The sequence below is a fragment of the Panicum virgatum genome, chromosome 2K (assembly GCF_016808335.1).
Source record: "Panicum virgatum strain AP13 chromosome 2K, P.virgatum_v5, whole genome shotgun sequence".
Taxonomy (NCBI): Eukaryota; Viridiplantae; Streptophyta; class Magnoliopsida; order Poales; family Poaceae; genus Panicum; species Panicum virgatum.
Genome location: NC_053137.1, coordinates 37,424,892 through 37,440,840, shown reverse-complemented (window position 1 = coordinate 37,440,840; position 15,949 = coordinate 37,424,892). Strand labels below are relative to the sequence as shown.

The 15,949-nt window shown below is 43.2% G+C and overlaps 2 protein-coding genes across 2 annotated transcripts; both read right to left on the bottom strand.

Moving 5' to 3' along the window:
- Positions 1-5,162: 5,162 nt before the first annotated feature.
- On the bottom strand, positions 5,163-6,328 carry LOC120696015 (senescence-specific cysteine protease SAG39-like). The gene is made up of 2 exons (XM_039979186.1): positions 5,856-6,328; positions 5,163-5,749 (listed from the first exon to the last, which is right to left on the bottom strand). The coding sequence occupies exons 1-2, from the start codon at positions 6,286-6,288 to the stop codon at positions 5,163-5,165; spliced, it is 1,020 nt and encodes a 339-aa protein (XP_039835120.1). The 5' UTR covers positions 6,289-6,328.
- Positions 6,329-7,545: 1,217 nt separating this feature from the next.
- Positions 7,546-11,359, bottom strand: LOC120674432 (peptidyl-prolyl cis-trans isomerase FKBP43-like). Its single transcript, XM_039955620.1, has 11 exons — positions 11,216-11,359; positions 10,974-11,051; positions 10,812-10,885; positions 10,121-10,356; positions 9,898-10,046; positions 8,899-9,298; positions 8,613-8,811; positions 8,308-8,392; positions 8,154-8,195; positions 8,015-8,063; positions 7,546-7,906 (listed from the first exon to the last, which is right to left on the bottom strand). The coding sequence occupies exons 2-11, from the start codon at positions 10,984-10,986 to the stop codon at positions 7,828-7,830; spliced, it is 1,326 nt and encodes a 441-aa protein (XP_039811554.1). The 5' UTR covers positions 10,987-11,051; positions 11,216-11,359; the 3' UTR covers positions 7,546-7,827.
- Between the last annotated feature and the right edge of the window lie 4,590 nt (positions 11,360-15,949).

Here is a 15,949-nt window from a genome sequence, read left to right as displayed (position 1 = left end):
GAAGAATATGACACATAGAGAGGTGATTGAGTTTATAACTGAGCATATTATTCATTTATATCCAAGGAGGTACGCGTATTTATCGAATCTTACAAGATCAAGTTGCTCAATTCATCTCCATATTATGCTCAGGACAATGGACAGGCCGAGTCAAGTAACAAGATTTTGATCAAGCTTATTAAGAAGAAAATAGAAGAAAATCCTAAGAGATGGCATGAAGTGTTATCCGAAGCATTGTGGGCTCATCGTATATCTCATCATGGTGCTACCAAGGTTACTTCTTTTGAGCTTGTGTATGGTCAAGAGGCTATTTTACCCATTGAGGTAAAGCTGGACGCTTATAGATTGGCTAAGCAAAATGATCTTTCTGCTGTTGATTATTATAATTCAATGATGGATAATATTGATGAGGTGACCGACAAGCGTATGAAGGCTTTAAAGGAGATTGAAAAGGACAAGCTTCGGGTTACTAGAGCTTACAACAAGAAGGTAAAAGATAAATCTTTTCATGTTGGGGATTTAGTTTGGAAGACAATATTACCTCTTGGGATGAAAAGTAATAAGTTTGGTAAGTGGCCGCCAAGTTGGGAGGGTCCGTATAGAGTTGTTAAAGTTATCTTCGGGAATTCCTACATGATGGAGACACTGCAAGGAGATCGACTACCTAGAGCTATCAATGGGAAGTACTTGAAGAAATTCTACCCAAGCGTGTGGCAAGATGCATGAAGAAAGAGGGCCGGTTTATAAGAATCGTCCTTAGCTAGATTGCTTTCTTCCTTCGTCTCGACGATGTTTGAAGACGTTCTGAGTGGCCTGCCGACCTCAGAGCAACCCTACGTTCACGAGCTCCGACGGGGTCCCTCCCGAGCTCGCTGTTCTAGGTTTCCGGCGACGCCCTGCTTGCACCGGTCAGACCGGTCGGCGGCACCGGTCAGACCGGTCGGCGGCACCGGTCAGACCGATCTGCCCAAGGTTTCGTGGGTGTTGATCATTTGATGATCGTCCGCGCGTTCTAGCACAATCGAGTGTGTTGGCGCGATTCTGCGTCAACACATTGATTCCTCCGTGACCGAACAACCAAATAGGTTAATGGAACGCAAGAAAGCAACAGCTCTAGCTCAGCCCTGTCCCTGCGAGTCCAAGCCACAAGTCAAGCTCAAGCCACCTCTGTTCACACGGACACACAGGAACAACCAGCGGTGCTATCCATCCCCTCCTTCCCTTCACCGCCTCCTCTCGTGCTCGATGATGAACTAGACTTGGTGCCAAATAGACCTCTAATTCGCTGCAATATGAAGTCGATTTGCATTGTTTGGGGGTTAGATTAGATGGTATGTTTTTCAATTTCAGCTAATATGCTTGGATTGCGAAAGAAAACCAAGAAATCAAGCCGGTGTGACAGTACCCGCCATGGCTAGCTCATGCAAAGGCTAGAGCTTCAACGGCGATACAAAGGGAGGCACAGAGGGGAGGAGCAGCGTGTGCTCCAACGCCCCGCGCAGCCGGTGGCGGACTCGAGGCCCCAGTTCCTCCCATCACCATCCGCGATTAGCGGGTTCCTCGGATTAGCGGGGTACTACCGCCGGTTCATCCGCAATTTTGGCACTATCGTGGCGCCGCTCACCGCCCTACTCCAGAAGGAGGGATTCCGGTGGAACGACGATGCCACACGTGCATTCCAGATGCTCCAGCACGCCCTGACGACGTCGACCGTGCTCCAGCTCCCGGCGTTCAACCGTGACTTCATCGTTCAATGCGACGCGTCTGGCTCCGGCTTCGGGGTGGTACCGCATCAAGGTGCCGGTCCAATCGCATTCTTCAGCAAGAGCGTTGCCCCGCGCCACGCCAAGCTCGCCGCCTACGAACGGGAGCTCATTAGGTTGGTCCAGGCAGTGCAACACTGGCGACTGTACTTGTGGGGCCACCAGTTCGTGGTCCGCATGGACCACCGGAGTCTGTGCTTCATCCTCGACCAGCGCCTGATGACAATCCCCCAGCACCAGTGGGCGAGCAAGTTGCTCGGCTTCGATTTTGTCGTGGAGTACAAGCCGGGTGTTCTCAACGTGGTGGCGGATGCGCTGTCCCGCCGCGACGTGGAACCCGGGGAGCTACTGGCGCTCTCGGCCTCCCAGTTCTCGCTCTTCGACGACATCCATTAGGAGATCAATGGCGATGCTGCCTTGTCCCAGCTGCGGGACGCCATCCGCGGCGACGCCAAGGCCGAGCCATGGTCGGAGGTGGACGGCCTCATCCTCTTGAAGGGCCGCGTCTATGTCGCGGCGTCGTCCAGTTCGCACCAGGCCATCCCAGAGCTCGTCCACGGCGCGAGACATGAAGGAGTGCACAAAACGCTACACCGGTTGCAAGCTGACTTTCATTTTCCCAATGATCGTGTGGTGGTGCAGGATTTCGTCTACATCTGCTCGGTGTACCAGAGGAACAAGAGTGAACACCTTCAGCCGGGTAGTTAGCTCCAACCGCTCGGTGTGCCCACATCAGTCTAGGAGGATGTGGCCATGGACTTCGTCGAGGCGCTGCCTAAAGCGAAACGGATGACGGTCATCCTGACAGTGGTGGATCGGCTTTCCAAGGCGGCGCACTTCATCTCTCTGGGCCATCCTTACACGACGACGTCAGTGGCACGCGCGTTCTTCACAGAGATCGTCCGCTTGCACAAAATCCCATCACCCATTTTGAGCGATCGGACCCAGTGTTCACCAGCGAGTTCTAACGAGAGCTCTTCCGCCTGTCGGGCGTCAAGGTGCAGATGACGTCCGCCTTCCACCCGCAATCTGATGACCAGTCAGAGGCGACGAACAAGATAATCGCCATGTACTTGAGATGCCTCACCGGTGATCGGCCCCGTCAGTGGCTGGAGTGGTTGCCGTGGGCGGAATTCTGGTACAATTCTTCCTATCAGCAGTCCCTTAAGATGTCACCATTTGAGCTGGTGTATGGGAAACCTCCTCCGTCGATCCGTTCGTACGCTCCGGGGACGTCAGGCTTCCTGCAGTTGATAAAGCCATGAAGGAAAGGGATGAGTTTCTGGCATGCGGATGGTGACGTGAACCTATCCCGTCCTTGGGGATAGCTTGGCAAGATGCAGGATCCGACCCCGAGTACGACAAAAAATGCGATGGATGGTACGATTGATGCCGTGATATGCTCAAGGATGCCTGTGGTGAAGGAGACCCGATGAAGTTGGCTTGAGATCTAGTTATCGTTACGCTTTCTGTTTGCTTCGCTTTTTGCCCAGCGAGCTTGTAATCGGAGATTCGTACTGCATATCCACTGAATGATATAATAATTAAACCCATGTATGCACTGTTTATCGATGGTATGACTATGATTACTGTCTGAGATGTATTCTGTATGTGATAGCAACTGATCCAGGGGCTTTCACGACGATATAAGGAGTCAGGTTGTCCATACGCCAACCTGGTTCGTTTCAATGATCATTAGGTTGATGCTAGTGGAGGATGAGGGGTATGATATATGGACGAATCGGATGGATTTTAGAGGACACCGATGATCTGACGTGATGAAAATAGAAGTGACGTGGCTTAACATGGTTGCGGAGAAAAATAGTAAATGACCCTTAGTGAGTTCCGTACATATAGGTTATATAGATATAGATGATATGAATTTTGCTTGTGTGTTATTTTTTATCGGCTCTGGTAAAAATCGATAAGCTAATAGAAGAAACACCATTGGAATATTTGATCACATTATAGAAGAATAGCTGATGTAAAACATAGCGTATGTATATGACTTCACTTAATAGCTTAAAGATTAAAATTGTTGCTTGCACATAGTAGAGATGATGTGGATATTTTTTGTTTATCGGATCTGGTAAAAATCGACCAGTTAATAAAATAAACACCAATAGAATATTTGATCACATTATAGAAGAATATATAGGTGATGAAAAAAACAGCCTATGTATATGACTTTACATTAATCGATTAAAGTATTGTGCACAGTAGGGATGATATGGATATTTTTTGTAATTAATAAGGGAACATGAATAGATTGCACGTTAGTGGTACAGTTAGCGGGGAAAGATGTGGACACCTTGCATGAAGAGAGAAATAGTTAGTGGGTACCATCTATGGGAACGTATCAGGTGCAAACCAACATCTCCATGTAAGCTATGAAAATTTCAATCTGGGCCATCAGATCAACATCCAATGAATATGGGGGATTGATCAATTTTACAATCTGAACCCGCCCTTGGATTGAGTAATGGCACTTTTGGAAATTCCCCCTCCCACCTCTCCACGCCCCTCCCCTTGGATGTTGATCTGATGACCCAAATTGAAGTTTCCATATATGGAGAGGTTGGTTTGCACCTGATATATTCCCACCATCTATACAAGATATATAGATTTCACTTATTTTTTTGTTTCTTTTTTTCTTTGTCTCATGAGTGTTTTGGTTCTGATCTGTACTGTAACTCTTTTTTAATACATAATCAGTAGGGGTTCAAACACCTCCTATTTCATAAAAAAAGAATGTTCTATGCCAAAAATTAATAAATAATATTTCAAATCCCCATGATTTTCTAAGTTCGTCCATTTCTTCAATCCTATTTTCTTTCGATGGCACCACTATCAATTAGAACGCTGGTTATGTCAAAAAAAAAACTCTTCTTCTTGTGCTGTTTTTTTTTTCAAAATGTGAAATAGTGAATATAAGAAATGAAAATAAGAAACTGAAAACCCAGTACATCAAATGTTCAAAACCCATGCAATGTCAAATTTGAGTCCCTTGATGTAATTAAAATAAGAAACTAAATCCCTCCAGGAAGAGAAAAAAAAAATCTGGAGACACCACTATAACTAAGTAGTTGATGGTGCAGTGGATTGAAAAGTGTGTTGTCTCGCAAGTCCACATATATAAAATAATGCAGACACTTAGCACGCAACGTTATGTGATTAAAGATATAGGTTTTGTAGCTATCTGTATGAGCATGAAATACTTCGACAAGATCAACAATGTATACTATTCAAATATCGGTATATTTACAAAAATTCAAAAGCACAGTAAAATTTACAAGTATATCTGCAGGACAAGATACATAAAGAACAAACTGTATGAGTACAGAAGGCACGTAGTTATTCAATATGCATAGATATTTGGGGAACTAATCACTTCATTTTCTACTCTGTGGGGTAGGAAGGCTTCATGGCAAGGCCACACATGCCCTGTTTGTCAGAAATGTCCTTCTCCATTCTTAGGAATCCCTTCTCTCCCCATGTGGTGCCCCATGAGTTCTTCAAAAGCCAATACTTTGTGCCATCACTCTCCACGCCATACCCAATTGCAGCGATCCCATGGTCAAGTTCAGTGCCGCAGGAGCCAGTCATCACACCACCGGAATAAAACTGAAACGTTCTGTCACCTGCATCGACGGCAACGGACACGGGTTGATTGGCCACTGCCTTCATGAGTGCAGCCTCGTTGTTGGCTGGCACATCCTCGTAACCTTTGATGGTTGCAGCGCTCTTGGATCCACCCTTGCACTTGCCATCCACAGCCTTGTATGGATAGCTGGACTCGGATGTGAGGCCTCCGTTCTTGATGACAAATTCAAAGGCACTGTCCATCCAGCCGCCCTCGCAGCCCTCGTCCATGCTGTGGATGTCACAATCTACCAGTTCTTGCTCGGAGAGTGAGATGAGGTTGCCGGTGCTCAGTTTGACAATGCCCTCCATGGCGGCTACAGCCGAGAATGCCCAGCAGCAACCTACGGTTAATCGTGCCATTGTAGATGTCATCATCACTAGCTAACTCACCAATTCATATCACGAAAATAAGAATTTACCATGATCAATCATAAATGATGTACATACCACATTGGCCTTGGTTCTTGATAGGTGTGACGGCTCCCTTGGTCCTCCAGTCCACGGCTGTTGGAAGCTCATTGGCACTCATGTTCTCATACTTGAATCCAGTTGGAACACTTGTCGAGATTGGTTTCAAACCTTTGTTCACTTTGGTGGCTTTGAACTCATCGTTGGTGAGGTCAGCAAACTGGTTGACAGCAAGCCAGAACTTGGTGTTCCCAGCATTGAACGACTCAATGAACGCAACGTTATCCTTGAACACCTCAAACCGCTGCGCCTTCTCAGCTGAGTCCTTGTAGACACGGCCATACTCTGCCATCCACCTCTTGTGTCTCTCCACCATGGCTGCATCGCTCAGCTCACGAGCCGCTAGGACAGAACTACACAAGAAGATGCAACCAAGGATGGCAAAGAGGAAAGCCGTCTTGGAGATGGCCATGACCAGTTCTGCTGAGTTTACTACTGGTTCCTGTTGCTATTCAACTCTAGCTTGCTATGGATTGTGGAATCAGGGAGGGTGGTATGTCTTTATATAGCCATCCTAAAGGCGCAACGTAACGCGTACTTCGGTGAAGGTATGGCACTTTTAAAATACTGCTACTACAATGACTGCAGCGTGCAGGTCAAGTTAATTACTTGTTATATAAATTCTCTTGTTCTTGCTGAACAACCGTATGGTATCTGGTGAGAGTGACCCACAATCAGGTAAATAATAATAGAATGCTGTGTGGACACGTCTATAAAATGAAATTGATAGTTTGGATATTAATATATATAAATTCTGTCATTGATGACCATCAATTAAAAGCAAGCTGAAATTTACTTCATTCTTCTAAACCTTCATCAATAAATTTACTTCATTCTTAGACGTTTTTGGTGGCAGTGAGTTCAGGATGAAGATTCTTCTAAACCTTTTCATTTTAGGTCCTTGGATGATATATGTGTCAGCCAAAATCTATGGGAGGTTTGGGGATAAGGCATCTTCACAAAGTAAATCAAAGTTTGGTCCTCCATTCAGCTTGGATGATAGCTACTTCCGAAGATCCTATGCTTACTGCCATCCTCAAAGCCAAGTATTTTCATAATAACTCTTTTTGGAAGACGAAGCCTTCTGGTCCAAAATCTATTTTTGGCTTCCATTCTTAAGGGAAGCAGTTCTTTGCTTTGCTGATGCAGGCCTTTCTCCAGATGGATCAGCTGATGCCCTTAAGGGAGGTGGTTGAGGATTTTTTTTATTTTTTTGGCAGGCCAGGGGGACCCCTGCTCCTTACAAATCAAATCAAAGACAATGGCTAGTTCTGTTTTTATGGCAGAACTTGCCGCATTGACTATGGCTGCAAAGGTGATAGAGGCAATGCAGATAAAGACTGCTATTATAGCTACAGACAGTAGTGAAGCTGTTAGACAAATCAGGGCACTTTCTGAAGGTCACGACCAATTATTTCAGATTTCAAGAAAATCAAAGATAAATAGTTTTTCCAGGTGGTTAAAATCAACAGGATTTGCTTCACAGGCGAAATTTTCCCAGAATATAGCTGCCTTCTCCTGTGTCAATAGTTTCCACCAACCCCATTGTGCTGTACTCTCAGTTTTTGGTAATGTAATTTGGGGTCCTTTTGACCTCATCAGTGTAAGTTGCTCTTGATATATAATATAAAGAAAATTATTATAGAAAAAACATGAACGGAACAAAATCTTAACACTTGCTAGATTTAGCAACACAAATTTTCCATTGGAGGTGACCACAGGCCAAAGGTTCAGTAGCATTAAATGCCCCACCGTGCGACAAATCATTTTAGTACTCTGGCTTCAGATAGAGGTGCACAGTAATTCCACCTAAACAAAACTGAGATTAACCATAAACCAGGTGAAACACAATATAAACGTATGCCATTCACAGCACAACAAAATCCATCTATTCCTAATTGCAGCTGTCAGCAAAGGCGACGTGCAAAATCCTGGCATGTGGGTTTCCTCTCTATTTCACTTTCACCAACTCAATTTCGTAGATGACTGAAGAATTTTTGGGTACTTCTACAACTGATTTACCACCAGAGCTGCAGAATATGTTACCATCCATAAGCAATGCAAATGAAATGTGGATATAGGACATCTTTAGAGATGTGTATACAGGAAAAAAAAGACACAAGATGACAAACGTGTACCACATAGAAGGTGGGACTGTCAGCCTCCTTTTCTCCCCAACACGCATACCTACAGTAAATAGCAAAATTTATAATATACAGAATGAAGTCAAATGACCTATGGTAAAATAAAACAACAATCAGGCACTGAGGTAGTTACCACGAATACCAACATCCCATCCACGGATAACTTTTCCAGCACCTTTAATCAGCACAGTATACATTGTGAGTATTTATATTAAGAGTTTTTTTATCGTATATTAAGAGTTAAAATATATCTAGTACAAGGGTGTGTGTTTGCCAATATATCTTACCAAGCTTGAACTTGTAAGGTTTTTCACTAAGATTAGATTCAACAATTTCCCCATCCTTCAACATGCCAACATATTTGATATAAACCTGCACAAATAAAGCAAGATAGTTGGCCTTGTTACTTTTTCTGTGCAAAGCCATGCACGACTAAGTAACTGCTAACAATAGAAATCTGATTATCAAACTACTGATAGCAGGATCATCAGAAAGGGAACTTTTTTTTTGCGGGTATCAGAAAGGGAACTTTGTCAAGCACATTGGTATGAGATTTTCAATTAAAAGCATATCGAAAGAACTAGGAAGCTACCTTGCAGCCATCAGAAGCCACTTTTGCATCTATGTTTCCTGTAGACAGATCTTCTACCAGCAACCCATCATCCAATGTTCTTATATTGGACTGTTTCTCATCTTTTCCACCTGATTGCTTTTTCATCTTTTTCTTTGATTTCTTTTTTACATCAGAACCTTGCTTTGTAACAGATGGTGCATTAGCATCTGCCATATCCCTGATCATGAGATATTATTAGTTACAGTTCAATGGGTAGTAGATAATAGAAATACACACATGCATAAGTAGGAACCAAGAGATATACATTGACGATGCAGGATCCTCACTGATGACAGAACTTTTTCTTTTCTTGTCATCACTATTTTTTTTGGTTCCATCATTTGTCTGTCCATTTTGGAGGTTGGTTTCCTCAGAAACTTTAGTACTGTCTTTCTTACTCAATGCAAAATCATTATCTTCTTCATCACTGCACCTATCAAATATTGAACGAGCATTGTGCTTGACAGCAACCTTAGCACTGTCTTTCTTGCCCAATGCAACAGATATAGGCACATTATCTTCATCACTGCCACTATCAAATATTGCACAAGCATTGTCCTTGACAGCAGGCTTCATCACTGGAGAATCATCATCATCTGTGCTATCTACTTGATGCTTCTTCAAGCGCCGCCGTCTTTCAGCCTTACGAATCTGTTTTCCAGAAGCTATTTGAAGAAAATTGGAAACTTGTTATAAAACATTAGGATGAAACTGTGAGCAGATACATGCCCATCAACCACTGGAAACATACAATGACTGTGTGTTAACACATATGCAAAGGATGTAGACAGAATAACCACATGATGAAACAGCACGAAACTAAGTGTAATAGTAAGAATATAATGAAAGAAGCATATTAAATTCACATTACAGCCAAAAAGCAATGGAAGTGATAGTCCATCAACACTACATCACTCTAGTCCAGACAAATGTAATAAAACCTGTTAGCATGTTAAGCTAGGAGCTACCTAGTTGATTTTCAGGACAATAAAACAAAAGAAATGCCCATAATTTATTGATAACTCAAAAAATAAGTATAAGGTCATTTATTCATAAAATCAAAGCGACTACATCTAAGTGAGTTTATGAATAAAACATAGATAATTTGACAATGACAAGTCAACTGTCATTAAGACTTACCTGCCAGATTGTATTTCACATGGTGAAAACCGAAAATATGAACTGATTTGAAACAAGATAAAAGCAAGTATGTATAGGTGAGATTTTGCAATGGAATCCATTGTAAAATGGGTCAACCTTTTACCTTGTTTGCCGCGGCGTGGAGAGGAGCATTCATCATCACTAACAGTTATAACATCACGATCATCAATAAAGTCAGATTCATAGCTGTCCTCATTGGCATCATGCTCCTCATCAGTGTCAGACTGTCCAATATCTTCCCCATAAGATTCTCTAATTACAATGTTAAGAATGATTTCACAGTCTGAAATGTTAAATAATAAGGCATGATAGATTGAGAAGGATACGATTCATCATCTCCCGCATTAGACCTGCTGCTTGCACGGACATAATATCCGGAGAGATGAATGGAACTCTGACCAATTACTGAGAAGACAACATCATCAACCTCCTCTAACTCAATCTCTAGATGGCACATCTCCGCCAATTTTGGATTTAAACTACAAAGTTTGATGGGAATCTTGTTGCCAACATTGCATTGCAGGACAGTCCTTCCAGAAGCATCACAATTGCTAAGTGTAGCCTATAAAAAATAAATGAATTAGTTACAGCAGACAATCAATACTGTTAAAAAAGGGTAGTGCTTAGTAACAAAATTTCGAGCACTCCAGTAACTACATTCAATTCTAGCAGCAAGATGGAAATAGTTAATTTGTATCATGTACTAACCTAATGAAAAAGAACTACCAAATCAATCAGCCTCCTCCTATTTCCAGGCAATATACAATGTAGCGTAAAGCTCTAGCCACATAGTAAAGCTAAAGTTTCGATCAAACTTAATGCAGTGAATGTCAGAAGATAAATCAAAAGCACCAATGCTCCTTGGATATACATCCTGATTTCAAGACCCTCTCAATTATGTCAACAAAACTACAGTATCAGGGGTGACAGGTTGACAGATCGAGCATAGGAGTACGAAATCGAAGAAGCGCATGTTAATTGGATAAATGGCAAAATTTGAAGGAAAAAAAACCCAACCTGGCAGATACGGAGGCGGCCATGGTCAGCCTGGTAGGTGTGGGTGTAGGGCTTCCCGGGCTTCACCTCGACCCCTGCATCCACCAACCTTTCAACTCATCACACGCCAAACAGATAACAGCCTCGACAAACTAAACAGGGCAAACAAGCCAGCACGCTCACCCCAGAACGCCATGGCGGGGGTGGTGGATGGTTGATTCACGCGCGAGCCACGACTCCAACGAATGAAACTCGCAACACCTGCAGCCAATCCACGGAAAAAATACCGGTAAGCTTGAAACGAACAATTATTTCAAGCTCAAATGGTCGGGGAGGCGGCGGAGCACGGGGCCGGAGGGCGACTCTAGGGTTTGGATCGGCGGCGGGGAACAAAGGGTTCGTTAGGGGGTGGCGGAGATACATACCTCTACGTGGGCCTTCTCCCGGAGTCCCCGCGGTGATGGTCGCTGCGCCGCCGCCGCCGCTGCCGCCGCCTGCTTCGGCGCGAGTAGCAGAGGAGAGGAGGCGGCGGGTGCGGGTCGGGTCGGCGGGAGAGAGGGGAGAGGTGGGGTTTATCGATGTGGCTCCGAGGGCCACCGTTTCGTGGGCCGCCGCTGGTTTTGGATGGGCCTCTAGTCCTCCACGTCCCTCGCAGGTCGCAATAAGGTTTAGTTAGGCCCAAGTGTACTATGAATTTCCTCTCTCTCTCTCCACTTCGACAATAAAAGAAAAAGGTGAAATTTCAAAAGTAATCATAACCCTGAAAGAAAAAGGATTATAAAGGTACAAAAATAACATAAAGGCAGAAAATATATGCATGTTAGCATTTGGACGAAAAAAATCTTCATTAGGCAAAGAGTGGCAACTGATATGCAGCATTTTGAGTGGACGGGATTATTACAGAAAAGCACTAGCTAGGTTTGCAATCTGAAGCTAAATTTCTGCATTACCAGAACAAGTGGCCGAATTGGATACCCTAATTTTTGCAGCTTGCTAAAAAAAAGAACAAGCTCTAGCAAACGAGCAATGCCCTTCAATTTAATTTGGAGTAGTTTTCTTTTGGCTAAAATTATGTAGAAGCGCCGTTTGTAGCAAACTAGCTAGCAATGTCTAGAAACTACACTGCATTAATGCATTGCCATATGTCACCTTGTGTGTGCGCGCTGCTACGCACAACCACGAAAGAAATAGCAAACGAACAGACCACCACGTCATCAAGCTAGTTTTTCCGGGCCTAGCTCCTTCGCACAAAACAATCCCAACATCTCAATCAGCAAAGTCAACAGAAGCAACCGAAATCTAAGGGCGCTTGATTTCTGCGATGGATTGTACGCATGTGAACATATATATATATATATATATATATATATATATATATATATATATATATATATATATATATATATTAAAATTCAGAGATGCCATACATATATACAATATTCCCGTACATGCACATAGGTCTTCACTACTAGAAAAGTGCCCATAGGCACCGGTTGTTGAAGGGCTAAGGTACCGATTTTTGAACCGGTACCCGGAAACCGAGACCAATAGTCACGGGCATGAACACCGGGTAAAAGAACCGGTGTCTATGGCTAGTGTTTTTTGGCAAAAGTGGTTAGGCAGGATTCAAACACAAAATCTCTTGTCTCACGTGTATCTTTCTTACCATCTCGCCTACACATCACTTTTAATGAGAAGATATATATTTTCCTTTTGAAGTAACTCATGGATGAGCCTTAGGTACCGGTTGGTAACACCAACCGGTACCTAAGGCTCTTAAGTTACCGGTTGGTAACGGTACCTAAATCTCATCCATAGGCACCGGTTGGTGGTAACACCCGGTACTAATGTAAAAGTTACCACCCGGTATCTATGGAGAGCCTTGGGTACCGGTTGGTGTTACCAACCGGTACCTAAGGCTCATCCATAGGTCTCATCCACCCCAAAAATACCGGTACTAAGATGAACCGGTACCAATACTAGCATTGGTACCGGTTCGTCTTCATTCTTGTACTTTTTGGGTGGACCTTTGACGTGTTTTCTACTAGTGCTTGCACCATGAGTGATGTGATATCTAGAACTAATATAAGCCCTTTGTTATACATGTTGTGCAATCTATAATGAGCAATAAGCATGCATTTGACCTACATGGAGCCTATATAAGTACAAATTAATGGTCTTGATCGGCTATTTGTATTCATATCAAGTTCTATTCAAGAAAAGGAGAAATAAATGTATTTTCGTACAATTGAAAACTTTATTTCTCAGGCTCTAGTGCCGGTCTTCTGTGCTGGTTGACACTAAGGGGCGACGGATTTTTTTTTCTTTTTGGGGCACCGGTTGTATAAGGCCTTTGGTACCGTTTTTTTGAACCGGTACCCCGAAAGTGGTACCAATGGCTCGAGCCTTTGGTATCAGGTAAAATAATCGGTACCTAAGCCTCCAAAATTCACGCAAAATATTCTCTTTGGTTGGGATTCGAACTCGTGACGTCTAGCCTAGTGCGTTGCTCCTTTACCATCTCAGCTACACAGTTGTTCTGATTGAGAAGGAGATCCTTTTAAAGTAACCCATGGATGAGCCTAAGGTACCGGTTTGTGTTACCAACCGGTACCAAAGGCTCCTAAGGTACCGGTACCTAAGGCTCGTCTATAGGTACCGGTTGGTGGTACCACCCGGTACTAATATAAAAATTACCACCCGATACCTATGGAGAGCCTTAGGTACCGGTTGATAATACCAACCGGTGTCTAAGGCCCATTCAAAGATTCCATCCACCCCAAAAGTACCGGAATAGAGATGAACCGGTACCTATGTTACCATAGGTATCTGTTCATCTCCATACCGGTACTTTTGGGACTTAAGGCTTGTTTTCTAGTAGTGCACCATGCTAATTGAACAAATTAAAGAATTTTGTATTGAAGGATATGGTGCTTCTGAATGAGATCTTTTACAATGCTGATGTGGCATCATAATTTACAAATCTATACCTATTTATAAAGAGCGGACTGTTTCTGCAGTATGTTGATTTTTGGTCCGTCATCTCTCAATGACACGTGGGCAAAAAAAAAACTCCCCGCAACACCAACTGAGTCCGACGCAAACTCCAATTGGTGTGCGCTACTCAATGCTCCTAAATAATTCAGGGTGTGAATTTGTATTCCCTCCAAGAAAATACGTTCCTTTTTTATAGCACAAAAATTCAACTGCGCCCTTGAATATGTTATGTTGACATAACAATGTTGCTAGAAAATCACCATTCAACTTTCCTGAAATTTTGGAACCGTTAATATGGGTCAAATAAGCAACAGTTAAGGATGTTTCTAGAGGAGTGCAAGGATGTTTCCCCCTCCCGTTGCAACGCACGGGCATGTTGCCTAGTTCTAATAATGCAAGTCCTTGGTATAGCACCTCAGTCCTGGGTTCGACTTCATGTGAAAGTGAATATTCTAAGATTTATATTAATGGCGTTGTGCTTTCAATGGTAGGCGACATTCCCGTTGACAGCGAGGCATCTGTGGTTACTTTGTCAATCTTGAGGATTTGCCGGTTCAATCTTTGAAGATGCTCATAGAGGTTACATAAGTGCGTTTATAGAGGTGAGTATGCATGCATTGTAAGTGTCTGAGTTGTATTGTGTAATTTCAAAATATTTTAAATGTACCAAACATAAAAACATGAGTGTCTCATAATCAACTATTGTCATGTCCTTGTGAAAACATAAGATCCTATATTTATTTATTTGTTTGTATACATTCGAACCAAGAGATAGCTAAGTAAAGCCATGTAGAGTAGAGGAGGCAGGGTCCTACTAACCATACGCTTTCATGTTCAGTAGATAGTATACTACATTACTACTAGTTGCCAGTTGCAACAACTCTACTTACTAGTGGTTGATTATGGTTGGTGACCAAACTAATAGAAATGTTGGACAAAATTAAATGCAGGGGAATGCATGATGGTTTCAGCTTCCTATGTTTCTGTCTCCAAGACAAACATTGAACAAACCATTGAAAAGGAGTTGTGTCGAGAGTTGTTAGGAGCTAGTATGAGTGTTATTACCTTCTAGAATGTATATATGCTGGTGCCAACAAATAAACTTCAACATGATCTGAATAATTAGTGTATCATACATTTCTAGTGGGTCTCTAGATGCTCACGAGGTATGGTTATTTTGTTCATGGGGCAGTCGGATCAACAACTCTTGTTCATCTATTTGAGGAGTAACCCTAGCTACATGAATATTTTTTTTCATAGTTAACACATTTTGTATGCAGTTATGCACCATTATATATAAGTTGTGCCGGATTGGACGGCATCACATTGTTTATCTTTGCTCCGCTGTAGTGTAATAATCCCATTGCTTATCTGAGCTTCAAGAGGCCATTACCCTAAACAATCCAATATCCTTGTCATTTTGCTCATATAAATGCAGCGACCAAATCATCGCTTCAAGAGTTAGATGTGAACTATATTGACTACAGATATGGAGTTTTTGTGGAGCATATTTGTTTCCTGTTGGCTTAGCCATGATAATGTCTGAGACTAGCCATAGGGTTACCTTTATGGCCTCCTCAATTAATTTCATGCAGACCCAGGACTAGGGGATGTGCACCATTTTTAATGCACACACATTAGTTTTTTTTTGTGAATTTGTGGATCGATCCATATTCTGAACCAACTAAACCTGATCTGCTTTTTTACCTAAACCACACATGTTTTGCAGTGCTTTTCTATGTTTTCTTGAGTCCTGGATAATTTTATTTAGTCTAGGACCCAAGGAGAAAATCTTTTGCATCCTACTACGGAAAGGGTTTGTAGGGGGGGAGGGGGGGAGGGGGGGGGGGGGAATTGGACGGGGACCGTCCACAAAGGTCTGTCCATGAGGACCTGCCTCAGATGGCCAGCGCGTGGCTACTCCAATGATCGGACGTCCACTGCTCGCTCGGCTCGTAGCGCTGGGCATTCCTCGCATCATTCGGCTTGCATCTCTTAGCTCAGCCCCCAGCCTTAGCTACAGCCCAACAAGGGTCCCTGAGGCATCGCATCCACGCTGCAGCTCCCCCACGTCCACACAGCGACGAGTCCAAAGGCATGGAGAGGCCACACTCGAGCATCTCCTTCATCCATGACACCTTGTTGGAAGATTTTCAGGGCGT

What these genes read in the sequence shown, in the direction of transcription:
- LOC120696015 (XM_039979186.1), bottom strand. Translation starts at nt 6,288, where the DNA reads ATGGCCATCTCCAAGACGGCTTTCCTCTTTGCCATCCTTGGTTGCATC. An exon ending in CAAGAACCAAGGCCAATGTG is followed by an intron (nt 5,750 to 5,855) that starts GTATGTACATCA and finishes GATTAACCGTAG; the next exon opens with GTTGCTGCTGGGCATTCTCG.
- LOC120674432 (XM_039955620.1), bottom strand. An exon ending in TCCACGCCGCGGCAAACAAG is followed by an intron (nt 9,299 to 9,897) that starts GTAAAAGGTTGA and finishes TTCTTCAAATAG; the next exon opens with CTTCTGGAAAACAGATTCGT. An exon ending in GAGGATCCTGCATCGTCAAT is followed by an intron (nt 8,812 to 8,898) that starts GTATATCTCTTG and finishes TCTCATGATCAG; the next exon opens with GGATATGGCAGATGCTAATG.